Below are 24,913 nucleotides of genomic sequence, written 5' to 3' on the forward strand. Positions count from 1 at the left end.
TACATATCAAAGTCGCATCAAGGACAGTGCGAAGAGGAACCCAAGAGAGAGAGAGACGAGGAAGGGAGGTAGAAGGGTCATAGCTTCATATAATGAGAGACCTGCGATGGGTACGGGCAACTGGGGTGACCAATTGAATTGCCTAGAAAGCAATAAGAAAAGAAAGCAGCCTGTGTTCTTCAGGCCAAACAACCCCCAAGTATCTCCGCGATGTTGAAGCACGGATGAGGGAAAACAATCGCAACAAACTGGTACACCACTGTGGTGAGATGTCCGCTGTTACGATCCACTCGCCCCCGCTACTGCTCACTCCCTCCCATTAAAGCCCGCCGTCACAACATCAAATGTCATCGTCACATCAACGACTGCCGCCCCTGTCTGCCCCTATCCGCACTCCTGGGAAAGCTGGTCCCACCAGGTCTCAACCCGGTCTCCACCTCTTGGCTGAAGGTCCCAATCAAGTCTGCAGTCCCGGCATCTTGCGGCCTCACAAAGCCAACCTTACCGCTGGGTCCCACAATATGTAGGCGTTGTCGGCCAAAACCTGCTTTCATAAGTACATACAGTGACCACGGGGATGCGATGGCAGAAAAGCAGGTAAGGAATCGTCTTCTATTCGCTTGGTTGGTGTCTGATTGCCACTCTGATTTCACTGTGCGAGAGACCGAGAACGCTCGTATATACTTCTCTAAACCTCGATTCTCTTTTAACCCTTGGAACAACCGTGTAAACTTCTACTATTTTGTCTACTCCGTTTAGTGTTGTTTAGGCGAACATGTCACCACAGCGTCCATATCCAACTCACCCGAGTGATATCACATGTATGTGTGTAACCTAAAATCCCATATTCCACCCAAAATACTGGCCAGAACTCTTCACAATCCCATGAAAAGTATCTCCAGCCGCTCCTGATACATAAAAGCCTCGTTTCCGTTCGCCGAGCCGTGTGACCTGGCATGGTCGCGCGAGCATCGCCGCAACGAGTTAATCCACAATGACGAACCTATCTAAATATCTTTCTCCTCCGTTCTTCCTTCCTTCCTTCCTTCCTTCCTCCTACAACCTCGATCATCATCATCACCATCTCAGCCCATCGGCGGAATTTCATCATTAGCAATAAACAACTCTATGTTTCTTCATCATCTTCATCATCTTCATCCTCTTCGCCCTCTCCATCCTCTCCAACCTACAACCTCCATCCTCCAACCTCCATCCTCCAATCTCCAACCTCCATCCCACCTCTCCATCCCACCTCTCCATCCCACCTCTCCATCCCACCTCTCCATCCCACCTCTCCATCCCAGCTCTCCATCCTATCTCTCCATCCTCTCCATCCTCTTTCTTCTCTGGACAAACAGCGACCAACACCGTAACGTCTTGGAGAAGGTTCCAGTTCCAGGATGTGATGACTTCAGATTATCTCCCGATAACCTTCTGCCCAGCAACCGCAGTGAGTATAATGCTGCGTTTGAGAAGGTCCGTGGATGTGATGACCTCAAATTATTTCAACCCTTCGAGGTGCTTTAACTTGACATAACTGACGATTGGATTCAAGACTTTTGAGCAGCGAGCGCCGTTGGCATGGCATCGGACGAACCTCCTCTATCAACGGCGAAGAACATGAACTGCACGTGGACCCTACGGCTACAACATCGGGAGAAATAGCTTCCCACGGCTGAGAACGATCGAACCTTTATAGGACACCTAAGCTAAGTCTTCCTGCTACTTCCTTTTTTCGAAGGTGAAGCTACCATTACTTCCCCGAGGGATTTCGCACGTGCGGAGGGACTCGGATATGGAAAAAAAAGCCAGTCTGGAGCAAAGGTAAGCTTTCTTCCCTCTTTCCTCTCAGAATTGGATTGTGCTAACATGAGTCCACAAAGAAAACTTGCCTTAGCACTGAGGTTTACCACACCAACCCCCGAGCAGAACCGGTCTGCCACAGTGCAAGCGGCCTGGAAGTGCTTGATTGAACTTCTCCACGCTCATTACTACGTCCCATGAAACAGCCGTACATTTTTCTGCGTTCGTCTCGTAGAAACAATTGACTCGAGTTGTTCTGTGTTGGTCGGGTTTAAACAGTGGTACCTAATTGTTCTGCGTTGGTCGGTTTCAAGCAGTGGCATCGATGGCCTGTTCATCCAGTGCGATCAGTGCAAGGTCTGGCAACACGGCTTAAGTCGCCGAAGTTACCGCGGGAGATGTCTTTCTTAGTTGTGAGATGATGAGGTCTTTCCTCCTGGCCATGCGAGAGTTGGAGTAATGAGGACGACGTCGCTGTTGTTTCGCTTCTGTCGTTCATCTCTTCCGAGATGCTTCTATTCCTTCATTGCTTCTATTCTTTTGTTGCTTCTATTCTTTTGTTGCTTCTATTCTTTCGGTGCTTCTATTCTTTCGGTGCTTCTATTCTTTCGTTGCTTCTATTCTTCATTGCTGTACATCGACGATGAGGTCTTTCCTCCTGGCCATGTGAGAGTTGGAGCAATGAGGACGATGTGGGCATGAGTTGTGGGAAGAAGGAGTTGACAGGGCCTTTTGTACTGGAAGATGGATGGAGCTGTACAATTGTAGCTTGCGGTCAGGCTCACAGTGGCGGACGAGTGGGAGTTTTATTTATTGCTGAATCATGATCATGGCCTGCACATTCTGTTTGTCCTGTATAAAGCTGATAAGATTGGAATTTATGCGACTTCACGGTGTTTTGAGTAAACTACTCTACTCGAGTGATGTCTTCAAGATCTACTCTAGTTCTCCACACCTTGTATATAGGCTGTAGCTGCACATAGCGTCCCGCTGCTCGACCCTGCTAGCGCGCGCCGAAACTTTCCTCTTGCCTACTTCGCGCCCTGCTTGGAACATGAATTCTGTGCTACCCTCGAAATTTTATTTCCAAATCCACCCACCACCACCACCACCACCGTATTCTCCACGACGGTTCAATCCACCACTCACCACCCTCCCCCACCACCCTCCCCCCGCACCAAGAACAACAACAACAACACAATGGCCTCAATAATCAACCCCGCGCGCATGGCGCTGATGGCGACGTCCGTGCCCGACTCGCCGGCACCATCCTCGGCACCCCCAGGAGCAACAGAGCGAGCCGGCCGCAGCGGCCGCGGCGGAAAAAACGGCTGGCGCCAGGGAAAAGGCGGCCGCAGCGGCTGGAGGGGGAATAATGCCGGCGCCAGTGGTGAGAATAAACAGGCCCTGGGGAAGGTTAGGGATTTTGGGGCAAGGTGGATCGATGAAACTGCCGGTGAGGAAGGGACTGCTACGCCTGAAGAGCCCACGCCGGTGGTGAGTGGAGGGGTGAAGGAGGGTGGGGCAGTGATGGGTGCGGCAAGGGCGTCCAGGGCCGAGAAGAGGAAGTGGGGGGGTGATGAGGATTTCGTGAGTGCGCTCTGTGCTATGGGGAGGGGAGGGGGGGAGTGCGGGATTGGGCTGATTGAGGGAAACAAACAGAGCGCGAAATATAATGCGACCCTTGTGCAGTCCCTGGTTGGCGGCGAGTCGGATAAGAAGCGCCAGAAGTCTGAGCGGAAGGAGAAGGAGAAGGAGGCGAAGAAGGAGAAGAAGGAGAAGAAGGAGAAGAAGGAGAAGAAGGAGAAGAAGGAGAAGAAATCCACCACGCCTGCCGAGACTACCGCTTCGACTGAGGACAAGGAGAAGCTGCTTAAGGAGGAGAAGAAAGCGGCCCGAGCTGCAAAGAAGGCGGCGAAGAAGATGGAGGAGGAGTCGGCTACTGCTGAGAAAAAGGAGAAGAAGGACAAGAAGGAGAAGAAGGGATCTAAGTCTGCTGAGCCGGAAGCTGAGAAGTTTAGCGAGGACGGTGAGAAGAAGGAAAAGAAGGATAAAAAGGAAAAGAAGGAGAAGAAGGAGAAAGTGAAGGAATCCGAGGATGACACAGCCGCCGAGAAGGTGGAGAAGAAGGACAAGAAGGAAAAGGACAAGAAGGACAAGAAGGAAAAGAAGGACAGCAAGCGCTCCAGGTTGGAAGCAGACAACACCGAGGTCAGTCTCAGCCATGTATAGTTATCGTTAAACAATCCGTCCTGATAATCTCCAGGACAAGCCGACTTCCAAGAAGGCCAAAAAATCCACAGCTACAGAAGACTTGGCATCCAAGGCAAAAGAGGTTAGCACAGGAACATTCTCACCAGCTTCCGTCGTGGTCAAATCTGATATCTCCTACTAGCAACCGATCCTAGCCAAATGGAATGCGGCCGAGCTCGCCGGAGGTGACCAGCGCCAAACCAAGTACCTACGATTACTAGGTGCCGGCAAGGCAGGAAACCTCGCCGCAGCGGCAGCCACAGCCACCGCGAAGACGGGCGACAGCGGCACACCAATAAAGGGACGGGATGAAGAGCTCGAGAAGCAGTTCAACGCGGGTCTCAAGATGAAGACGGAGCCCAATGGCAAGCGGCGAGGATTGGGCGCATGAAATATCATATCATGATGCCCTTGCACACATCACCTAGATAAAAAGTTTTGTATTGATGCTACTTTCGGGAGTGGCAGCAGCTCGATCTAGCTGCCGCTGTAATGTTTAAAAAACGCCTTTGATAACCGAGCAACTACTGAAGTATAGTAGAAACCAATATCCAACCAGTAGTTTCCCCACGCAGTCCTGCAGCGCTTCCCCCCCGCCGTGTCCCATGTTGCGTATTGTGTTGTGTTGTGTTGTTGTGTTGTACAGCTCCAGCCAGTCATTACCGCCCATCCCCCCCCGCCGCGTAGCCCAGCCCAGCCCAGCCCAATCCCCCCGCGTGCGTGCGTGAGCTCAACCAAATCGCGACCAGATCAAACGGACGAACTCAAACAGCAGTCCGCCTCCAATGGCGAAGATCAGAAGAGCTGTAACATCCCATTCGCATTAGCACCCACCCACCCACGCGCGCGCACGGGAAGGGGAGGGAGAACTCACTCAACCAGATCCCCGAGAGCTTGTTCTTGGCCGCTTTCTCGCGCTTGATGGCCTCTTCCGACTTGCCCATCTTCTTCTCTTGCAGCGCGGCGAACTTCTGGTTCGCTTTGCGTTGGCCGGGGGTTTGCACCTGCGTTCTTGTCAGCTATGTACGGCAGCTACGGGGGGCGCGCTCGGGGATGTCGGGCGGGTGAGAGGGTGAGGGGGTGAGAGGGCGGACCATTTTGATATTTGTATATAGGGTGGTTGTTTGGGAATGCGGTGGGTGTGTTTTTTTCTTTCTTTTCTCGGGGAGGTCGAGCTGGAGGTCGAGCTGGAGAGTTGGTGATGTAGGTGCTTGGGTAGGTGCTTGGGGAGAGGTGAAGTTGAGGTTCAGGGACCGGACGTGGTTATTGTTCAGGGACCGGACGGCGGAGGTGGTTGTTGCTGGCGAGGAAAGTGGACACGGTACACAAGATTACAGGTGACAGATGCTTGGACCACAGGGTGCGCAATACATGGCAGCTTACTCTTCCTACCTTTATTCTGCTATGTACGCGTACGGTCGAATCTCCCTTTTGCCAAAAATGGAGGCGGAGTATAGGCGCATCTCCCACATGCCAGTACTATGCACAGCCCGTATCGAACGAAATGGCAGTCTGGCCATCTCCGACGCCGTTCATTCAAGGCTGCAACTCGGGTTTCGAGACTGCATGTATGCATCACAGAGATCCCACTCGCGCCGCGCCGGAAGTTGCCGAATCACGAATCCTCGTGCAACCTTGTTCGCTTCCGCACTGCATCTCCGTTCACACGTTCACACAAGCCACCGCCCGCCCCCGGCCCTCCCATCTTCTCCGCAACACGAACGTACGCACCCCCGCGACCACCATCCATCGTCGCCGCAATGTTTCCACGCCGCCTCACAGCTTCCCTATCCCGCCGCCGCGCATACTCCACCCCCGCGCCCGCCGCACCACCACCACCACCACCACCGCCGAAACCCGTTTCACCGCATGCACGTCTCCCCTCCCCCCATCTCTTCCCCCCCACCACCACCGCCACCCCTGCTGACGGCTCAAAGGTCAATGTGTACAAAGAGTTTGGTCGGCCATTCGCGAAGGTGTTCTTGATGGGGATATTTACGTACCAGGTGCTCTACTGGACCTGGATGAAGATGGAGAAGGATGAGGAGAAGAGGGAGAAGAACGGTATGCTACCCCGCCGTCGATGAGGATGAGGGTGGGAAGGGTGGTTGATGTTCCGCAGCGGTGATCGAGACGCTGCAGAAGGAGGTGGAGAGGTTGAAGCCCACCGCGGGGAAATAGTAGTGGGAGGAGCGGAGGGAGAGGGGGATGGGAGGTGGGGGAAGATACCGGTATATCTGACGGGGTGGCAGCTGTATGATACCTACGTAGGGAATTGTTACGATTAGAGAGTGCGCAGACGCAGGTGCAGAGGCGCGGGCGCGGACATGTCCATAACTGGCATTCCAGAATGCGGCTTCGGGGACGCGCTGAGATCTATGTAGAAGCTCAAGAAGCTGAAGAAGCATATCTGACATTGCCGGCACCCGCCGCTGACTGGTGGAGGATCTTTTTCTGCTTGTGCGACACGACACGGCGGGACCTCGGTTCTCCCCATGACGTAGCGCGTTTGGGGTATGAAACTGGGGCGGCAGAGCGGCGGCAAAAAACGAAGAAGAGCGAGTGGAATTCAGCCAGGCCAGAATGTGAGCCAAAACCGGACCGGACCTAGGTACTTTTCCTTTTCTAGCCCGGCGATCAATGCGGAGCACTAGGTATCATACCTGCTAGTAGAATACGATAAAACACTGGGTGGGATATCTATACTTTAATTCCTGCTTGCCCGCTTTCCCTTCCCTCACCTCTGACGACGACGACGAACAAAGACGAGCCAGGAGGAACAGGAACCATGAGTTACAGCGCAACAATAACGCCGTCGCCCACGCCGCGTCCGGACCAGCAGCGCGGCCGCGGCTTGTCCTTCATGCCACTGCAGGAACCCGAACTGCTGTACTCGCGCAACCACCTTCCGGGACTCTTGCTGCAGACCGCAACCAACAGCGACGAGGACCTCCTCCAGAGCCAGCACCTGCGCCGCCAGGCGGCCGCGTTCAATAATCCCCACATGCGATACATGCGCCTCATAGGCGACAATAATCCGCGGTACCAATGGGAGCAGTATCGCAAAAGCCCCGAGGAGGTGAAGGGGATGAAGAAGCCGCTGTTAGTTTTTTCCACAGACCGAGGCGGGCGAACAAGGGTGGGGGTCCGACGATAGGGCTGACGAGCGTGGTTATTGTGCGCGCACGCAGGAGGGAGTACTACGAGAGGAACAATTCGTTGATCGATCAATACATCTACATCGACAAGCTGCTCGATTCGACGCTACCGAGGGATCTGCTGCAAACGTACCATGACAACCACGATGTGAGTGTGCGCCGCGCCGATCGTTCCAATTCCGATCGATGCCAACTGTGTTAGCTGGAAACTGTCAACGAGGGTCTGCGCTCCCCGCAAAGCGCGCGGAGTGGTGGCGATGGTGGTGGATACACGGACGCCTACGGGTCCACCGATTCCCTGACGGAGCTCCTCCGAGTGCAAGCGCCCCGACCTCTCGCTCCCCAGCGAAAACGCCCTAGCTACATCTACAGGATCGCAGACGAGGAATCGCCATTGCTCCAAGGAGAGGCCAATGGCGGCGGCGGCGGAGGCTCCGAAGAATCGCAAGCTAGCATCGTGTAAGTTTCGGTGTGTCGGGCGCTGGCGTGCGCGCGAAAGAAGGCCTCTCTATCCTCTACTCGGCTGCACTGAAATTGACTCCCGTCCGGGTGCGGAACAAAAGGAAAACCGCCATCTATATCAACTTCACGGCGAATGGGGTGTTGTTGGTCGCCAAGTTGTTGGTAGCCCTGTTGACGAATTCGTTGTCTGTGCTTGCGAGTTTGGTGGATGGTTGGGACTACTCTTTTTTCTTCTTTCTGTTGTCCATGTCGGTACCTGAAGGCGGATAACTGATAGATGCATTTAGGCGTCTTGGATTTCCTCTCGACGGTGATTGTTACCACCACGGCAAGGTGAGTCAGTGCGCACTGGACATCGCTCGCACTATCACTGACTTGCGTAGATTGATGCGCCGAAAAGACTCCTACACCTGTTCATTCCCCCTCGATGACCCAGTCTTCTACTGCTCGGCTACTGATAGCCGTGGGAATAGATCCTATCGGCCGTTCCCGCCTCGAGCCCCTCGGAGTCCTTGTGTTCTCGGTCATCATGGTCACCTCCTTCGTTCAAGTGGGCATCACGGCGCTACAGCGTCTATTCGGTCCCGAGCGCACAGTGGTCACTGTCGGACCCACCGCAATAGCAATCATGGCTAGCACCGTCGTCGTCAAGGGCGCCTGCTACTTCTGGTGTCGACTGATCCGAAATTCATCAGTGCAAGCACTTGCGGAGGACGCATTCACCGATGGTACCCGCTCCCCGCCCCTCTATCTCCACCACTCATCAGTTATGCTCATCCTGCCGCAGTTATATTTAACTTCTTCTCCATCATCTTCCCGCTCCTCGGTAGTTTCACCGGCCAATGGTACCTGGACTCCCTCGGCGGTCTCCTCCTGTCCATCTACGTCGTGATCGCGTGGGTGCGCATATCCAAAGGGCACATCAAGAACCTTACGGGAGCCGCCGCGTCCGCCGACCAACGCAACGTGCTCCTCTACGTCACTATGCGCTTTGCGCGGAGTATCCGACAGATCACGAGCGTGCATGCATATCATGCGGGCGACAAGCTCAACGTCGAGGTCGATATCGTCTTGGATGATGAACTCGGCCTGAGAGACTCGCACGATCTCGGAGAGTGTCTGCAGTATACCCTCGAGAGTCTGCCGACTGTCGAGAGGGCTTTGTGAGTTCCTCCGTGACGAGTGCGTGACGACTGCGTAAGATGGGTTGACTAATGATGATGATGATGCGGAAGTGTCCATTTGGATTACGACTCTAGGAACCCGCCGGGCCATTTGCGGTAGGGAATATACTGTGTGTGTGCATGTGTGGGAAATAGTTTTCGTATTTATGGCGGGTTTTTGGGTACCGGAACTTGGAAGAGTCATTTGGATGGCTTTAATTTGTACGTGTTATACTTGTCGGATTAGAGTAGGCGGAGTAGCGATACCAGGAGAGCTCTAGGTAGAAGAATAGAGGATCAGAATACCTTGTAATCCTCAATGTTGGAATTGAGAGAAGAACTTGACTTGATTGATATATTAATACGAGAAACATGAGAAAGAAGACTGCTTATAAAGAGAAACGAGCTCGTGTAGACGACGAGGAAGCCGGGCCTCAGGCAGATGATGCGACAATAGTCGTCGCCGTATAGTCGTCGGCGGACTGGGCTGGTGGCTTGAAGGCTTTCAGTTGACGAGGCTGATTCTAATGAGAAGCCGCAGACAATGCTAAGCAGCCACAAAGGAAATGAGGTCAGTATGCAAAGGACAGTGGAAAGTAGCCGTGACACCGGAACAGGTGGTAATAGGACGCATAGTATCAACACCCAATTCTCGCTCTCGAGCGAGTGACTCGCTATGTAGAGTACCATGCACCCCTCCTCGCATCGGCCCGCCCCACTATGTACTATAGAAATGATCGCTGCAATCGAGCCGATCGGCAGCAGCCTTGTCCGTTCGCAAACCGGGAAGTTGGAACGCCCTCCGCTGCCAAGATTCGTAGATTCGAGTGCCGGTTCGGAAACTGACGGCGACTCTAGATACTCTTGCTTTTCAAAAGAGCAAGGACAACGCGCGAAGGGAGCAGGGCCGCTGTGCTCTGGAATCTCTAATATACTTTGCGGGTCATTTATTCGTTTGAGGTACCTGAAGCATCTTTTCAGCGCATATGCAGGGTCCACGTATCGATATACTCTATAGCAACTCTAGCAACTCTAGTATGTAACTCTACACACTCCGAAGCAAGTGTCGCCGGTCGGAGAGTTTGAGGTTCGAAATCCTATGCGAACAGGTTTTAGCGCGGTTCTAGACAGTTCCTGCCCAGTGCCAGCGTCGAGCGGCGAGCGATCGCCGGCCAGCAACGGCGCCGGATGGGACCCCCACACGGGGGGCCACGGCCACAGCCACCGGGTCGTGGTGGTCTCCACACACCGAGCTGGAGCGTGCTACAGGTTTACAGTTTTCGTCGCTACACACGGGTTGGGTATTTGAGTTGAGTTCCGCTGCTCGCTCGGCTGTCGCGCTGCTGGCGTCGCGGTACTCTACAGTCATCGCGGGCGTCGCGGGGGGAGGAGGGTGGCCGGGACCTTGGATTCGGGAGGATAAGAGCTCGCCAGTTACGTACCGATGAGATAGGCAGAGGCAGTGTGTGATCCTGCCTTCACATCCCAGCAAAGCTTGGCCCGCATTAGTGTAGCTGAGATTCACGGCGCAAACAACCGTGCTCCCTCCCTTATATCCTCCAGCTACGCTACCTATCGACCAATCTTCGCTATGCTTCGTTGTCGTTGCTACCAGTACCAGTACCCGCACACGTACCAGGACCCGGACACGTACCCGGACACGTACCCGGACACGGACACGATCGTGACTACCTAGACACCCGAGACCGAGATCGACACCGTACCCGAGACCGAGACCGAGACCGAGAGATTCATTAGCCCGCATGAACGTCGTCGTCGACGAAGAGAGTGTGACGCGCCGCCGCGAGGCTCCGCGCGGGTGGATGCGATGGCGCGGTAGGAAGAAGGCGTCGCCGACGGCTGGCGCGCAGAACGGGGTGGGCGTGGGTGGCGGAGCGGCGGCAGAGAAGGCGGCCGGCGCGAAGGCGAAGAAGTTGGGGACTTTTAGTGGGGTATTTACCAACAGCCCCCCCCCCCCCCCCCCTCCCCGGCGGGGGCGTTGTGAAGGGATTGGGGATTGGCAGATGATGGAAGGTGGCTTACGCGCCGTGGCAGGTCTGGGTGCCGACTACGCTTAATGTCTTGAGGTATGGATTGGATGGGATGGGATTGGATGGGGAAATGGGGGGATGGGGATTGCGTGCTGATGGTGACGGCGGTGATAGTATCCTGATGTTCCTGCGCTTCGGGTTTATTCTTGGGCAGGGAGGAGTGCTGGGGATGATGGGTATGTGCACCGTGTGTGCCCCGGCTGTGGACTTTGCTGAATGATTGTTTGTGTGTGCGCAGCGATGCTCATAATCAGGTCTTTCCCTCATGCGATAGCACGATAGCAGGCGTACGGCGAGACTGACGTTCGCAAAGCTACATCATCAATTTGATCACAACTCTCTCGGTCTCTGCGATTTCCTCCAACGGCACCGTTCGCGGCGGCGGCGCATACTACCTCATCTCGCGATCTCTCGGACCCGAATTCGGCGGAAGCATTGGCCTCGTGTTCTACCTGGGATTTGTCTTCAATACCGGCATGAACGCGGTCGGATTGGTCGACTGTATCGTCAACAACTTTGGGGAGTTGTCGGGCACGGTGACTGGGGGTATACCCGAGTCGTATGTGAGTAGTACGACCAACGACGTCATGCGACAGGGAATGGTGAGAGAAGTGCAATATGCTGAGAGGAGGTTTTGTAGTGGTATCGATATCTGTACGGCACGGTCGTTCTGCTGGTTTGCACCGGTGTCTGCCTGCTGGGGTCGGGTATGTTCTCGAGGGCTTCGACGATGCTGCTCGTGATATTACTTGTGGCGACGTTCTCGATTCCGATCTCGGCGCTTTTCGTGGGCCCGTTTGAGGATACCTCCGGGATTGTTTATACTGGCATCTCGATGGATACGCTGAAGGAGAACCTCATGCCTCGATTTACCAAGGGAGCGGCTGGGAGTGATAGTAAGGAGAAGTGGGTCGCAATCCCGATGTTATGACCTGGATAATGCCTAACAGACTGTTGTAGGGAGAACTGGCAGAATCTATTCGGCATCCTGTTCCCAGCGACGGCCGGAATCTTTGCAGGAGCCAGCATGAGCGGCGATCTTAGGAATCCGAGCAAGTCCATTCCAAAGGGCACTCTACACGGTCTTCTGTTCACATTCGTGGCATACACACTGGTGATCCTCGCCATGGGCGCCACCATCTCAAGAGAAACATTGTATACGAACACAAACGTCATCCAAGGTGTAGGTTCCATTAAGCCCCGGCCCCTTCTCCCATCCACATCCTATTGACAGGCAACCGCGGCCCGTGCCAGATCAATGCCTCGCCGCCAATCATCCTCATGGGCGAATTCGCGACATCCTTCTTCTCCGCCCTGATGGGCGTCATCGGTTCCGCAAAATCTTTGCAGGCTCTGGCCAGAGATAATATCTTTCCGGGGCTCTCGATATTCGGCCAGGGGACGAAATCCAGCGACGATCCTACATATGCCATCTTCTTCACCTTTCTCCTCTCGCAACTGACACTGTTTATGAATATCAACTCTATCGCTAGCTTTGTGACTATGACTTACCTCATCACCTTCTGGGTTACTAATTTTGCGTGTTTCCTCCTCAAGATCGGGAGTGCGCCGAACTTTCGGCCGACTTTTAAGTTGGTCACCTAGAGCGGGCGGTGCGATCGGCAATGATGCTGATACTTTGGTTGGCAGGTTCTTTACTTGGTGGACGGCCGCTGTTGGAGCACTGATAAGTGTTGCGACGATGTTTTTCGTGTGTACCCAAGGGTAATCACCGGTTCCTGGCTAGTAGCTGACAGCCTTGTCTTGATAGGTTGATGGTACCTATGCCTCGGGAGTCATCGGGATGATTTTGTTCTTGTTCTTGATTATCCATTACTTTACTCCCCCGAAGCCCTGGGGCGATGTGTCGCAAAGGTACGGTAGTCGAATCTTTCTGCTCGTATCAATGCTGACCGGCGTAGCTTGATCTACCACCAAGTGCGGAAGTACCTGCTCAGATTGAGGACTGAGCACGTGAAGTTCTGGCGGCCACAGATCCTGCTACTGGTCAACGACCCCCGGCGATCCTGGAAACTGATCCAGTTCTGCAACGCCATGAAAAAAGGAGGACTCTACATTCTCGGGCACATAGTAGTCACCGCAGAATTCCAGGATTCCTTTCAAGAAGTCAAGCGGCAGCAGAGCGCGTGGATGAAATACATTGATTTCTCCAGGATCAAGGCTTTCCCGCAGGTCTCCATTGCACCCACCGTCGAATGGGGTGCGAGGAATATTGTTCTCTCTGCTGGGCTCGGCGGAATGAGACCGAATATTACCGTGATGGGATTCTTTAATATTCAGGAATACCGCGATTCCAGGCCGCTGATTGATCTAAACACGCCTGGCTCGAGCCTGAGCAAATCTGGAGCTCATCGTCAGCGGAAGCAGAGACATGATCTGCAGGATCAGCTGCCGACTGATAGTATGCGCCCTGAGTCTGCGGTTGACCCAAAGAGCTATGTCAATATCTTGGAGGACCTGCTGCTTTGCTTGCAAATGAATGTGGCTGTGGCGAAGGGATTTGAGGACCTGGAGCTTCCGAGCGAAGCTTCGGAGAAGAAGTACATTGATCTCTGGCCGATTCGTGAGTACATACGCCTACGTGTGGTATTTACGGGGCTGACAATGGAGTAGAAATGTCTGCTGAGATCCAAGATGATACGAGCGGGAATATCACCACCACCAACTTTGACACCTACACTCTCATCCTCCAGCTGGGGTGCATCCTGAACACCGTCAGGACGTGGAAGAAAGCGTACAAACTCCGCATCATAGTATTCGTGGAATACGAAACCGACGTAGCGGAAGAAAGCGATCGTGTCAAGAAGCTTCTCGAAAATCTCCGGATTCAAGCCGACGTGATCGTTGCGTGGCTCGCTAACGGATCTTTGAGAACGTACGAAATCATCGTTAATGGTGCCGACCCTGGCATACCCGGCGACGAGCGCATCGAGAGAATTCTTGGGCAGGAGGCGTGGTGGTCGGAGTTGCGAGACCGCCGGCGAAATCCGCAGGATGATACGCCTGCTGTGCAGATCCGGGGAGTCAATGAGCTGATGGGTGATGGTATGTGGCCGGGAAGCAGCTTCCAACAGCTGGGAAGGACGGATTCGTCGCCTATGCACCGACTGGGCCTCAAGAGGCTCCGCAAGGCGACGAAGCGGCATTCCATCTCCGGACTTGCGATGATGGGGCTGTCGGTGTCTTTCAACATGAGGACGCAACGTTTGAATCCCGATGCCCTCCTGGGAGGGTCGGCGTCCGAGGAATCCAGCGACGACGAGTCATCGGTCGTCAGTAGCGCTGCCAGTGAGAATGACGCCGATGAATTCGACGACGACGACAGAATTGCTTGGAATCTAGGCAGGCCTCGGCGTGCTAGCGCTGGTGCTGCGTTGACTTCGAGAGAGACGCAGACGCTCAGGCAGAAAGCAGACAGCATGAAGTTCACGAGCGAAGCACCCACCGCTCCTAGTACTTTTCCCACCACTTCTCTCATCACCGCTCCCACTGCCATTCCCGCCACCGCTCCCACCGCCGGCGATCCAGCCCTACTAGGGGCCAAACTCAACCCGTCACTGGCCAGACTGAAGCTGATATCCCGTCCGTCATCCCCCAGTTTCTCGTCTAGGGCGATTCCGGATACGCAGCTTGCCGTCGATGACGGTCCAGGCCCTAGCATCAGGTTCGCCACCCCCGACTCACCCGTGCCCGTGCCAGCCGGCAATGTTGAGTCGCCTATTGGAGCTATTCCTGCGCTCTCTTTCAATGATCTGCCGTCTCGCGGACAGCATCTCATCCTGAACGAGCTTATGCAACGGTACTCGGTTGATACGGCGGTGCTGTTTACTACGCTCCCGTCACCCCCGCCGAATAGTTGTAAGAATGAGCAGGAGTCTATGTCGTATCTGGAGGGCTTGGAGGTATGCTTCACATCCACGTTCCCCCTACTATAGCGGTGGGCTAATATTACTCACAGCTGTTGACCGAGGACCTACCACCGACGTTGCTGGTGCACAGTAATTCTTTGTGCGTGACAACGTCTTTGTAAACTCTTGAGAAAGAGTAGAAGTATTTTAAATTGATTCCCCCCCTTTGTCTGTGTACTGCTAGCGGTCTGCGGCGTTTGTACTGCTCTTTCTTGTTTCTGTTGTGGTCATACATACCCGTAGAATAGAATGGATCTTATCTGATGACATGTGTGGCGATACCTATCATGAATCATGACGTCCCGCGCTGAGTTGGCCTTCGACTAACCATGACCCTTGCATAACCGTCCCGATCGCGTTTCCGACCGTTGTGCCACCTCCGCCGGCCAGCACCGGCGGTGGGGGCGCGATATTGTCGACGGCTCGAAGCGAGTATAATAGCTGCCGCCACAGCTCTTGAATTACATCAAGATAACTACCGTAGTGATCATGGAACAACGAAATCCACACGAGCTATGCCGCGAATCTGCGCTGGAACGCGCGCTTTCCTACGGCTACAATACCGCCATCGAGCGTACTCGGCCGCAGGAATATCCGCAACTGACAGGTGGGCATCCCATCCCTCCCCTCCAGCTCTATGCATCCCAGCAGCAGCAGCAGCTGAACCAAGCAATTCAGAATGTACGTACCTCGACCACGCGGGCGCCACGCCTTCGCCCGTATCGGGCATCCGCGCGTTCTCTGCCGACCTGTGCAGCAATCTCTACGGCAACCCGCACAGCGCCTCGCCGTCGTCGCTGCTGTCCACCCAGCGCGTAAACGATGTGAGGCTCCGCGTGCTGCGGTATCTCAATGCGGATCCGGAGGCGTTTGATGTCGTCTTTTGTGGCAATGCGACGGCTGCTGTGAAGCTCGTTGCGGAGGGGTTTGTGGCTGCAGGTGAGGGAGAGGAGGGATGGAGATATAGGTTCCATGGCGATGCACATACGAGCTTGGTCGGCGTCAGGGAGTTGGCAACTGATGCGAGCTGTCTGGAGACGGATGCGGATGTGGAGCGGTGGTTAGAGGAGCCTTCGGAGCCTTCCGAGGGGGGGAGGGGCGAGGACGGGCCGGGACTGTTTGCGTGGCCGGGCCAGAGCAATCTCACCGGGCGGCGGCTGCCTCTGCAGTGGGCGGGTCGGATCCGCGCCCGCCGGCGGAACTACTACACACTGCTTGACGCGGCGGCACTGCTGACCACCTCGCCGCTGGACCTTAGCGGCGCCGGTGCCGCCCCCGACTTCACGGTGTTCAGCTTCTACAAGATCTTTGGGTTCCCGGACCTAGGCGGGCTGGTCGTGCGGCGGGCGAGCGCGGGCGTGCTAGCGGGCCGGCGGTATTTCGGCGGCGGCACGGTGGGCGGCCTCACGATCCACGGGTTTGTCGCACGGAAGACTGAGGCGCCGCATCAGTTCCTTGAGGACGGGACGGTGCCGTTCCATTCGATCATTGCGCTGGACGCGATGATGACCGCGCGGGAGCGCGTGCATGGATCGCCGGTGGAGGTGTGCGCTCACGCTTTCTCGCTGGCGAGGCTGGCACGGGAGTTGATGGGGGAGTTGGAACATGGGAATGGTCGGAGGGTGTGCACTATCTACGGCGCGGGCGACTTCGCGTCCGCCCGAGAACAGGGCCCGACTATAGCGTTCAATATGCGGAAGCCGGATGGTGCCTGGGTCGGCTACGCCGATGTCGAGAAGCTGGCCGCCGTGAAAAAGATTCATCTCAGGGTCGGCACGATGTGTAACCCCGGCGGTATGAGCAGCTATGTCGGCCTCAAAAGCTGGGAGATGGAACAGAACTATAAGGCAGGACATGTGTGCTCGGACGATCGGGATGTCATCGGCGGGAAGCCGACGGGCGCCGTCAGGGTCTCGTTTGCGGCGATGAGTACGCTCGACGATGTGCTGGTGCTGGTACGGTTCTTGGAGGAGTTTTATGTGGATCGCGGGTGTGTTCCGACTCCGATCCCGGTGCCGGATGGGATTGGAGACGGGCAGGATGAGGTCGTCGTGGATAGTTTAATAATATGTAAGTGCTCGTCCCATGGTGGGACTGGATTACCATTGACTGGATATAGACCCGATCAAGTCCTGCGGTGGCTACAAGATTTCGCCAAACGTCGCATGGGAGATCAAGCCACACGGGCTGGCCTGGGACCGCGAATGGTGTCTCGTGCACCTTGGTACCGGCGCAGCACTGAGTCAAAAAGCGTATGTCTATCATTCCCACAACTCTCACCATGCGCTGATATTTCCACACGCAGCTACAACAAAATGGCCCTCCTCCGACCAGAGATAGATCTCTCAACCGGCGTGCTCACCGTCACCTCCCCGACTACTTCCCTCCCACCTCTACAAATCCCGCTCCACGCATCCCCCACATCCCTCCACGCATCCGCCTCCCGCGTCTGCGGCGACAAGATCACAGCGCTGACCTACAACACCCCGTCCATAACCAACTTCTTCACCGCGGCCGTCGGAGTCCCGTGCACGCTGGCCCGGCTCCCACCCGACTCTGCAAGCCGCAACTACAAGCCGCACCTGAGCGTTCCGCCACAGCCGGGGGGGAGCAAACAACCAGCGATCCAGCTAAGCAACGAATCTCCCATCCTGCTGCTGAACCTCGCCAGCGTCGCCTCCCTCAACCTTGCGATCTCATCCACCGGCGGAAAACCCGCCAGCGCGGACGTATTCCGCGCCAACATTGTGGTGCGCTGCGCATCCGCTTATGCGGAGGATGCATGGGCGCGCGTGAGGATAGGAGAAGAGTGCTTTGATATCCTTGGCCCGTGTAGACGCTGCCATATGGTCTGTATCGACCAGACTACCGCACAGAAGGATGAGGAGCCGTTTGTAACCCTCGCCAGGACACGCAGGGTTGAAGGAAGGGTGCTGTTTGGTATGCATGCTACGCATTTGCCGCGACTGGCTGGCGATGAAGACAGTAATGGCAATGGCAATGGCAATGGCACGCCGACGATACGGGTGGGCGATAAGGTAGTGGTGCTTCCTCGTGAGGAGGAGGCGGAAGTGGAGAGCTCCGTGGATGCGCGGAGGCAGACGGTGGAGGTGCAGGTAGAGGTCGAGGTGGAAGCTCGCAAGCAGCAGGGAGGGTTATTGCACTCATTGGCGGCGATGGTTCCAAGGTCTTTACGGGCTGGAGCGTAATGTTGGTGTTGGCAAGCATACATGTATTTCATAATTATCTTGGGCGTTCTTGGGGGAGTTGTATTTACCGATATTTCCAAGCATTTACCGTTTACGTTTTATTCCGCACTTCGGATTACCGTACTGCACCTGCATGCGCGTGTATGTGTGTATGTAGATCCTAGTGGAGAGCGGAGGTGAGATCTCCGTATGCATAGAATACTTACCCACACGACGGGAGGAAAATCTCCCAGACTCGGGCCTGCATACTACATACATACCTGGAATGTGGAGTAGACAGCCGTTCCGTGAATACCCACCGGTACCCAGCTGTCACTCGGCGCTTTGACCGCCGCCGACCGGCTCCGTCTGGGTCAGGTGGGCGGGAGGGAGTTCTCCGTTTGCACTCACTTACTCACGGACGCCACGCACACGTATGTAACTATGGGTGGTGTATGGGTGGTGTATGGGTGCACTTTCCCCTTGCACACCTCACGTGCATGGCGGTAGTTCTCGACTCTCCAGGTGTGCACCGGGGATGGGCTGGACTGTAGGGGAGGGTGCGAGATCATGATCCACCGTCCACGCACGCAGCTTCCGCCAGCGCCCACGCCAGTGCCAGCACCAGCGGCCGTGACCGCGCACTCGGGAAGTGTGGAGTACATATCATACCCAAGCTAGGCTAGGTAATTAGTCACATATGTACCTCCCTCCCCTGCCCAGAAGGGAAGCAAGATCCCCACTCCCGCGGGAGAAAACGGCTGCATGGATGTACCTCTGGATGTATGGATGGCTGTATGGATGGCTAGATAGACGGATGGACGGCGCAGCTCTTGCAGCGCATGTGCAGCGGTGCATCTACAATATCTGCAATGCACAGTCATCGAATCGACATCGATGCACCAAGTGGGTTAATTGTTCCCCTTCCCCCCTGCGACGGACCATGGTGTCGGAGGCGGAAGCGCCCGCTTCTACCCGCCCCGGCTGCTCTCTCCCCCGCCAGATAGGGCCGATAGGTAGGTACGATGGAGGTCGCTGGAGCCCGGAGCTTGGAGGGTGGAGGATGGAGTGCATGGATGGAGTGAATGATAAGGTTGGTAAATCGATACGAGAGGTAGGGTTGGGTAGCTATATAAGCTTCTGGGAGCTTCCATTCCAACATGGGATACACAAACGAGTCATACGGGTGATCTACATACAGCTGCCTGCTAGAGCTCTATATACCTCGTTATACTCTTCTAATCCATCTCCATTGTTCTGAGTATCACCACCCAGCACCTTCTGTACACACAGCTGCTAGAGCTTTATATACCTCCTTCCACTTCTCTAATCACCCTCTATTGGTCTCGGTATCACCACCCAGCACTTTCTCCAGCTTCCCCTACAGACAACAGCAATGACGATCCCCACCGCGCCCTCGCCCTCTTCCACCACCTCCACCCTTCCCCCCGCCCCATCGCGGCCCTGGATCCACACGCCTTTGATCCCGTCTGCCACACTCTCCACCCTAGCGGGGTGCACCGTCCTTCTCAAGCTCGACCTGCACCAGCCGAGCGGCTCCTTCAAATCGCGCGGGGTGGGCTACCAAATCCTGCAGATCCTCCGCTCGCACTCCCTTGTCTCCAGCAGCACAGCGCACATCTACAGCTCATCTGGGGGCAACGCGGGCCTAGCGGCGGTGCACGCGTCCCGCATGCTAGGAGCACGATGCACCGTCGTGGTGCCCGAGAGCACGTCCGCGTTCATGGCGGAGAAGGTGCGGGCGGCGGGCGCGGAACAGGTGCTGGTCTGCGGGAAGAGCTGGGTCGAGGCGGATCAGCACGTGAGAATGCTGGTGGAGCAGGATAAGGACGGGTACTACTGCGCGCCGTTTGATCATCCCGATGTCTGGGAGGGCAATGCGACGTTGGTCGATGAGATCCTAAAGGATATGAACGGCGACGTGCCGGATGCGGTCGTGGCGAGTGTGGGTGGTGGAGGTCTGTTGGTGGGCTTGCAGCTGGGGCTCGAGAGGAGCGGGTTGGAGGAGAGGACTAGAATGGTCGCCGTCGAGACGAGGGGCGCCGAGAGTTTGAATGCTAGTCTTAGGGAGGGTAGGCTGGTTACTCTCGAGGAGATCACGAGTATTGCGACGAGTCTGGGTGCGAGGACCGTCGCGGAGAAGGCGTTTGAAGTTGGGTCGTGGGGGAACGTCATCTCGAGGGTGGTGAGTGATGGCGCGGCGGCGAGGGCATGTGTAAGGTTTGCAGAGGAGGAGAGGATGTTGGTTGAGGCGGCGTGTGGGGCCAGTTTGGCGGCGGTGTATGAACTTGGCTTGAGGAAGATGATGCCCGAGTTGACGAGTGAGAGTAAGGTGGTGGTCGTGGTTTGCGGAGGTAAGTTCATCCATTCACTGTTTAGGTGATCACGCACTGACGGCGAGCAGGTAGCAATGTCAACTTGGAGATTCTGGAGAAGTACAGGACGGAATATCCACTTCAGCAGAAAGCATAGACACCGAGAGAGAGATAGAGAGAGAGAGAAAAGGAAGATACATAGAGCATCATAATTTTGGAAGTATGTAGGAGAATATAATAAATTTCATGTCATTTATCGTATCCCCTGGACCAAATTCTATCTAAGCAACAGCCTTCTGCAAGAGCACTTTCCGGTGATTCCAATAGTTCGTTCGTATTGGATCGTAAGTCTTGGCCAGCAGCTCGAGGGCTTTGATGGCCGTGTCCTTGGTCTCCGGCTTCTCGGCGCCGATATCAGCGAGCCAGTCGAGGCCGTGGGATGATGTGATACGGTCGGGATTGTCAACGGGGGCATAGTGCTTGCACAGAGCCTCCATCTTGGAAAGCGGCAGCTTTGCGCGCGAGATCAGTCTGTCCCCGCTTATCAGTCAATGCGGTCACTACATAGCTGGATGTTCAACTCACCCCCGCAGGTAGTTCCAAGGGCTCTGATTCTGCGGCGCCAGGTAGATCGCGTCCTCGGCGTACCTACACCAGTCAGCAAAGTCCCCCATCCACTAGCAGTAGGTATCACATACTTGATCTCCCTCTCGACGACGTCCATATCGACCTCTCCGCCCCTCCCAAAAACGACGAAGAAGCGATGATTCCACGCCGAATTGTTCCTAATATCCTTTGCGAGGAGCTTGTCGACATATTCCAACTCGCCCCCTTCCCAAAGCTCGAAGCGTCTCACCAGCCACTGCCGGTAGCTCCAGACATGGTAGTTCTTCGAATCCTTCTCGAACATCTTCGCAACGAACTCGGCCTCGCCCGTGGGGTCCCCCAGCTTGTCCATAATCAGCTGGCGGTGGTGCCATATCTGATAGTTCTTCTCGTGCCGCAGCGCCTTGTTGTTGAGGTACGCGATCTCCTGTCGCAGGTCGTGCGAGAGCGCGAAGATGCATTTCGCGCGGTAGAGCCTGTCCTCCTCCTCTCGCCACTAGGTATCAGCTTCCTTGCCTACCCCCACACAACATAAAAGGAAATGGAAAGGGATAGGAACCAGACGGTGTAGTGCGCAGGGTTCATCTCAGTGATGTGCTCCGTGATCGCCAGCGCGCGCGCACTGTACTCCTCCTTGGCCATTATCGCCCGCAGGTACGACATGGCCTCCGCGTACTCCTCGGTGTACGCGATCTGCGCGAGCGGCTTGTCGCCATCGTCTTGCGGCAGCGGGATGATGTCGTCCCACGCCGGGTCTTCTTGATACATATTGTGGTCGTATGTAACAGTGGTCGTGGGCGTGGTGGTGGTTGGTGGTGGGGGTTGAGGTTCCGACGAGAGGGAGAAGGGTAAGAGCGCGAATGGGTGAGGTGAGGATGTGCGCGAGCCTTGAAGCTCTATGTAGCATTGAATCGCAGTAATTGCGGGGTTCGGGTTGTTCCGTCAGGCTTGCTGCTATCCATGCTAGTTACACACAGCCTGCAAGGCGTCACGCTCCAACGACAATAGCAAGACATTCCAAAGGAGTGATCACTGATACATTCCAACTCCACAGCCCGGTGGGTCCTTATTCACCAACCAAGACCGAGTGATGGTTTTCACAATCACCAAGAAAGGGGGTCTTGACCGATCCACGGCGCAGAGTACCCAAGAAAAGAACAAGACTCAGATGCATTTGTCGCTTCTACCTATTCTATTCTAGATATGTAGTATTACGGAACTATACTAGTGCGTGCTTCATACGAGTCAGTATGTATCGTCGAAGCGTCTTCCCGAATCATCTCCATCTCCCCTTACTCCAGCTTCGACAATACGAGTACAGAGCCACACTGCACTAACATGGCTCACATTTACCACATCCCCCCGCATCGGCGCGTCAAGGTCCTCCAACCAGCAACCCCCTCACTACAAACAGGTATCCCTCGGTTCCCTCCCCCATCCGTCAACGGTATCAACAACCCCTTCCCCCGGCATTCACAAGCCAAAGCAATTACAAGAAATATCTAACAACCAGTACCCAATTCACGAAACGAAGAGAAGAGAAAAGAAGTGCAGCAAAGAGAAAAAAACGAAACCCCGCCTCCATCAACTAGGCCTCCGGAGACCACTCCGTCCAGAAGCGCCACTTGCGCTTTCCGAGCGTGTCTACGCCCACCAGGGACTCGACTCCCTTCACGCCCTCGGCAGCCAAGAACATCTCCTGGCTGATCTCGACGGGGTGGCCGAGTTCATCGGACCGGGTGATGGCCGGCCACAGAACGCCGACACCCGAACCACCAAGGGTAGTCTCGTACTTCTCGAAGCCCTCGGACGAGAGTTTGTTTTCAAGCTCCTGCATGATGCTTGGCTTGACATTGGGCTTCAAGAGGGTGATCGAGCAACCGCCTCCTCCAGCGCCGGTAAGCTTGGTCCAACCGATACCCGCGTGGTCGATCAGCTCTCGCACACGCTCCAACCGGGGATGCGACACGCCGAGTGATACCAGAATTCCATGGTTGATCCGGATCAGCTCGCCGAGTCGGACGATGTGAGAACTGCCCGAGTGATTACTAAAGTCGGGATCTGAGATGATGTTGTGCGCTTCGATTGTGATCTTGTCGATCGTGTCCAACATTGAGTTGGTGATGTCCTCGTATTGTATGAGGAGGTTTCGGACGTTGGCGACTTGCTCCGAGGTCCGGCGGGGCTGTTTGGTGTTGACCAGTAACAAAGGTAATTCTGGGAAACTGCAAAAGAGTCAGTAATGTAAATCGCAATAGTGACGGATGAAGCATACTTCTTGAGATGGGTAACTTCGGGAGGCTGCGAGTAGTCATTTCGCTGAAAGAACACCGCCTTTCCTCCGGTAGCTACAGTATTATCAACTCCACTGGGGTTGCCATGGATACACATCTCGCCAACGAACGCCCAGTTGTTGACCCTTTTGAGCTGCAATTGAGTTTCGCGTGGCAACATGCCTCTGAACGGCATGGTTAGGGTACCGCTCTGGATCTGGAGAGCCGCGCTCAAACAGACAGCAATGCTGGCGCTGCTTCCCAATCCCGCTCCGATAGGAATCGTTGACCGCAAAGTGTAGATAGCGCCGGGGGAGTGCTTGTTTCCGATCATCAGGAACAGGTACAGGAACGAGGTGGCCGCAGCCTGCAGGACTTTGCCAGGGATCTGGGCAACGATGGGGGCGATGGCCTTCATGAGCTGCGGGTCCAATCTCTCAAGGACATCGAAGTAGTAGCGTTTCTTGCCGGGAGCGGCAAAGGCCGTCCAGGGCAACGTGTCAATGTCCCACGACTGGTCGAGCTCAATGTCCGCAAACCGAAGCGTGAGCATTTTCGAGGGTTTCGGGTACGGTGTAACGAGCAAGTACGAGCGCAAAGAAATGGCAGCAGCAATCGCTCCCTATGCGTGGGTCAATCACTCTTCTTCCTCTGTCATCCCACGGTTGAAATGCAAAGGATGCCACGAACCTTTCCATGTACCACCGCGTGTTCTCCGTACACGATGACCTTTCCAGGAGCCGAGACCATGAACGAAGGAATCTCGGAAGCGGTATCGGAGCGGTGGGATCTGGTCGTCGGCGATGCCTGGCCGCTGTTGGCAGACGACGTCAATTCGTTCGTGAGCTTGGTGCCTCCATGCAACCGGAGGCCGTCCATGGCGTTTTTCGTGTCGACCATCAGGTGTGACATGCCGCCGTTGGAATGCACTGCTGAAACCGTTTCAGCCATCGACCAATGCTGTATTATGGACGAGATGCGTAACGGGGGGGAGGCAAAGGTGTTGAGTGGCCGCTATTTGTGAGGGTGCGGCGGGAGATGGGGGTTATATGCTGTTGAACGTTATGGGGAATAAAGAGGAGGGATTGTGATGCGCAGCAGCGAGTGCGAGGACGCGCGGAAGCGACGGATCAAGTTGGGAAGCTGATATAAACGGGTGTTGTGATTTGCGGGAGGTAGTTGACAGCCGTATAGTTGGACGCGGACCAGGGATTCCCGCCAGTCGCCGCGACACAGCCCACCACCTCAAAATGCCCAACGTTCATGAAAAACATCTCACGATGTAGAAACTCTTTTCCAAAGCGAAAAAGAGCCTCTGAGCGAAGATATCTCAATCCTCGGCATTTCTTAACGCAAGTAGTTGATCCACTCATTTTGAGATCATAAAGCGTATCGTTCTGGTGGCGACCATCCGTAATGTCAATCAGAGATAGGGGTATGACGCGCCTGTTCGAGTAATGTAGTCACGTGTTTGATTCTGTTAATCAGAGAATTGGATGACACTAACACCTTGCGGTCCACGGCAACTCGAGTAGTATCGCCCATATATCCCGCGGGATCCTCCGACAGCGCAAGAAGCGAATTCAACGTGTGCCTGCCTATTACCTCTGCTGCTACCGTTCTTCTCCCCTAACCACTGCCTCATTCACTAAAATCATCGAACTGAATGTAGGTTGAACGTCGAAAAGGAT

At 55.2% G+C, this 24,913-nt stretch overlaps 9 protein-coding genes across 9 annotated transcripts; 6 read left to right on the top strand and 3 right to left on the bottom strand.

Moving 5' to 3' along the window:
- Nucleotides 1-3,003: 3,003 nt before the first annotated feature.
- BZA05DRAFT_445695 (uncharacterized protein) lies at nucleotides 3,004-4,447 on the top strand (the record flags this gene model as incomplete). Its single annotated transcript, XM_051487022.1, has 4 exons — nucleotides 3,004-3,393; nucleotides 3,466-4,014; nucleotides 4,070-4,138; nucleotides 4,199-4,447. 4 exons carry the CDS (start codon nucleotides 3,004-3,006, stop codon nucleotides 4,445-4,447), a joined length of 1,257 nt encoding a protein of 418 aa, XP_051338613.1.
- Nucleotides 4,448-4,786: 339 nt separating this feature from the next.
- Nucleotides 4,787-5,806, bottom strand: BZA05DRAFT_445696 (uncharacterized protein; the record flags this gene model as incomplete). The annotated part of the gene is made up of 3 exons (XM_051487023.1): nucleotides 4,787-4,860; nucleotides 4,931-5,060; nucleotides 5,780-5,806. 3 exons carry the CDS (start codon nucleotides 5,804-5,806, stop codon nucleotides 4,787-4,789), a joined length of 231 nt encoding a protein of 76 aa, XP_051338614.1.
- BZA05DRAFT_400446 (uncharacterized protein) lies at nucleotides 5,731-6,623 on the top strand. The gene is made up of 3 exons (XM_051483895.1): nucleotides 5,731-5,927; nucleotides 5,994-6,120; nucleotides 6,309-6,623. Exons 1-3 carry the CDS (start codon nucleotides 5,817-5,819, stop codon nucleotides 6,314-6,316), a joined length of 246 nt encoding a protein of 81 aa, XP_051338615.1. The 5' UTR covers nucleotides 5,731-5,816; the 3' UTR covers nucleotides 6,317-6,623.
- BZA05DRAFT_400452 (uncharacterized protein) lies at nucleotides 6,624-9,177 on the top strand. The gene is made up of 9 exons (XM_051483896.1): nucleotides 6,624-7,158; nucleotides 7,248-7,362; nucleotides 7,417-7,673; nucleotides 7,778-7,887; nucleotides 7,964-8,009; nucleotides 8,060-8,088; nucleotides 8,150-8,404; nucleotides 8,464-8,839; nucleotides 8,912-9,177. The coding sequence occupies exons 1-9, from the start codon at nucleotides 6,845-6,847 to the stop codon at nucleotides 8,958-8,960; spliced, it is 1,551 nt and encodes a 516-aa protein (XP_051338616.1). The 5' UTR covers nucleotides 6,624-6,844; the 3' UTR covers nucleotides 8,961-9,177.
- Nucleotides 9,178-10,690: 1,513 nt separating this feature from the next.
- On the top strand, nucleotides 10,691-15,087 carry BZA05DRAFT_400462 (amino acid permease-domain-containing protein). The gene is made up of 13 exons (XM_051483897.1): nucleotides 10,691-10,791; nucleotides 10,895-10,926; nucleotides 11,005-11,066; nucleotides 11,129-11,144; nucleotides 11,204-11,453; nucleotides 11,531-11,796; nucleotides 11,851-12,073; nucleotides 12,145-12,482; nucleotides 12,541-12,601; nucleotides 12,662-12,765; nucleotides 12,813-13,474; nucleotides 13,525-14,813; nucleotides 14,870-15,087. The coding sequence occupies exons 3-13, from the start codon at nucleotides 11,012-11,014 to the stop codon at nucleotides 14,939-14,941; spliced, it is 3,336 nt and encodes a 1,111-aa protein (XP_051338617.1). The 5' UTR covers nucleotides 10,691-10,791; nucleotides 10,895-10,926; nucleotides 11,005-11,011; the 3' UTR covers nucleotides 14,942-15,087.
- A 60-nt stretch (nucleotides 15,088-15,147) lies between these two features.
- BZA05DRAFT_354470 (pyridoxal phosphate-dependent transferase) lies at nucleotides 15,148-18,193 on the top strand. The gene is made up of 4 exons (XM_051481363.1): nucleotides 15,148-15,426; nucleotides 15,498-16,889; nucleotides 16,939-17,071; nucleotides 17,125-18,193. The coding sequence occupies exons 1-4, from the start codon at nucleotides 15,309-15,311 to the stop codon at nucleotides 18,026-18,028; spliced, it is 2,547 nt and encodes an 848-aa protein (XP_051338618.1). The 5' UTR covers nucleotides 15,148-15,308; the 3' UTR covers nucleotides 18,029-18,193.
- A 987-nt stretch (nucleotides 18,194-19,180) lies between these two features.
- Nucleotides 19,181-20,591, top strand: BZA05DRAFT_400470 (putative serine family amino acid catabolism-related protein). Its single transcript, XM_051483898.1, has 2 exons — nucleotides 19,181-20,382; nucleotides 20,433-20,591. The coding sequence occupies exons 1-2, from the start codon at nucleotides 19,404-19,406 to the stop codon at nucleotides 20,498-20,500; spliced, it is 1,047 nt and encodes a 348-aa protein (XP_051338619.1). The 5' UTR covers nucleotides 19,181-19,403; the 3' UTR covers nucleotides 20,501-20,591.
- BZA05DRAFT_400472 (uncharacterized protein) lies at nucleotides 20,592-21,875 on the bottom strand. The gene is made up of 4 exons (XM_051483899.1): nucleotides 21,509-21,875; nucleotides 21,042-21,425; nucleotides 20,929-20,991; nucleotides 20,592-20,874 (listed from the first exon to the last, which is right to left on the bottom strand). Exons 1-4 carry the CDS (start codon nucleotides 21,715-21,717, stop codon nucleotides 20,625-20,627), a joined length of 906 nt encoding a protein of 301 aa, XP_051338620.1. The 5' UTR covers nucleotides 21,718-21,875; the 3' UTR covers nucleotides 20,592-20,624.
- A 662-nt stretch (nucleotides 21,876-22,537) lies between these two features.
- Nucleotides 22,538-23,972, bottom strand: BZA05DRAFT_425948 (ribosomal protein S5 domain 2-type protein; the record flags this gene model as incomplete). The annotated part of the gene is made up of 3 exons (XM_051485980.1): nucleotides 22,538-23,174; nucleotides 23,225-23,844; nucleotides 23,913-23,972. The coding sequence occupies 3 exons, from the start codon at nucleotides 23,970-23,972 to the stop codon at nucleotides 22,538-22,540; spliced, it is 1,317 nt and encodes a 438-aa protein (XP_051338621.1).
- Nucleotides 23,973-24,913: the final 941 nt, after the last annotated feature.

The sequence above is a fragment of the Tricharina praecox genome (assembly GCF_024521635.1).
Source record: "Tricharina praecox strain CBS 144465 chromosome Unknown BZA05scaffold_15, whole genome shotgun sequence".
Taxonomy (NCBI): domain Eukaryota; kingdom Fungi; phylum Ascomycota; class Pezizomycetes; order Pezizales; family Pyronemataceae; genus Tricharina; species Tricharina praecox.

What these genes read in the sequence shown, in the direction of transcription:
- BZA05DRAFT_400446 (XM_051483895.1), top strand. Translation starts at nt 5,817, where the DNA reads ATGTTTCCACGCCGCCTCACAGCTTCCCTATCCCGCCGCCGCGCATAC. An exon ending in CGAAACCCGTTTCACCGCAT is followed by an intron (nt 5,928 to 5,993) that starts GCACGTCTCCCC and finishes GACGGCTCAAAG; the next exon opens with GTCAATGTGTACAAAGAGTT.
- BZA05DRAFT_400452 (XM_051483896.1), top strand. Translation starts at nt 6,845, where the DNA reads ATGAGTTACAGCGCAACAATAACGCCGTCGCCCACGCCGCGTCCGGAC. An exon ending in GAATCGCAAGCTAGCATCGT is followed by an intron (nt 7,674 to 7,777) that starts GTAAGTTTCGGT and finishes GCGGAACAAAAG; the next exon opens with GAAAACCGCCATCTATATCA. An exon ending in ATTGTTACCACCACGGCAAG is followed by an intron (nt 8,010 to 8,059) that starts GTGAGTCAGTGC and finishes TGACTTGCGTAG; the next exon opens with ATTGATGCGCCGAAAAGACT.
- BZA05DRAFT_400462 (XM_051483897.1), top strand. Translation starts at nt 11,012, where the DNA reads ATGTTCCTGCGCTTCGGGTTTATTCTTGGGCAGGGAGGAGTGCTGGGG. An exon ending in GGGAGTGATAGTAAGGAGAA is followed by an intron (nt 11,797 to 11,850) that starts GTGGGTCGCAAT and finishes AGACTGTTGTAG; the next exon opens with GGAGAACTGGCAGAATCTAT. An exon ending in CATTGATCTCTGGCCGATTC is followed by an intron (nt 13,475 to 13,524) that starts GTGAGTACATAC and finishes ACAATGGAGTAG; the next exon opens with AAATGTCTGCTGAGATCCAA.
- BZA05DRAFT_354470 (XM_051481363.1), top strand. Translation starts at nt 15,309, where the DNA reads ATGGAACAACGAAATCCACACGAGCTATGCCGCGAATCTGCGCTGGAA. An exon ending in GGAATATCCGCAACTGACAG is followed by an intron (nt 15,427 to 15,497) that starts GTGGGCATCCCA and finishes CAAGCAATTCAG; the next exon opens with AATGTACGTACCTCGACCAC. An exon ending in GCAGCACTGAGTCAAAAAGC is followed by an intron (nt 17,072 to 17,124) that starts GTATGTCTATCA and finishes TTCCACACGCAG; the next exon opens with CTACAACAAAATGGCCCTCC.
- BZA05DRAFT_400470 (XM_051483898.1), top strand. Translation starts at nt 19,404, where the DNA reads ATGACGATCCCCACCGCGCCCTCGCCCTCTTCCACCACCTCCACCCTT. An exon ending in GGTGGTCGTGGTTTGCGGAG is followed by an intron (nt 20,383 to 20,432) that starts GTAAGTTCATCC and finishes GACGGCGAGCAG; the next exon opens with GTAGCAATGTCAACTTGGAG.
- BZA05DRAFT_400472 (XM_051483899.1), bottom strand. Translation starts at nt 21,717, where the DNA reads ATGTATCAAGAAGACCCGGCGTGGGACGACATCATCCCGCTGCCGCAA. An exon ending in CCTGCGCACTACACCGTCTG is followed by an intron (nt 21,426 to 21,508) that starts GTTCCTATCCCT and finishes GGAGGAGGACAG; the next exon opens with GCTCTACCGCGCGAAATGCA. An exon ending in CCTTGGAACTACCTGCGGGG is followed by an intron (nt 20,875 to 20,928) that starts GTGAGTTGAACA and finishes AAGCGGGGACAG; the next exon opens with ACTGATCTCGCGCGCAAAGC.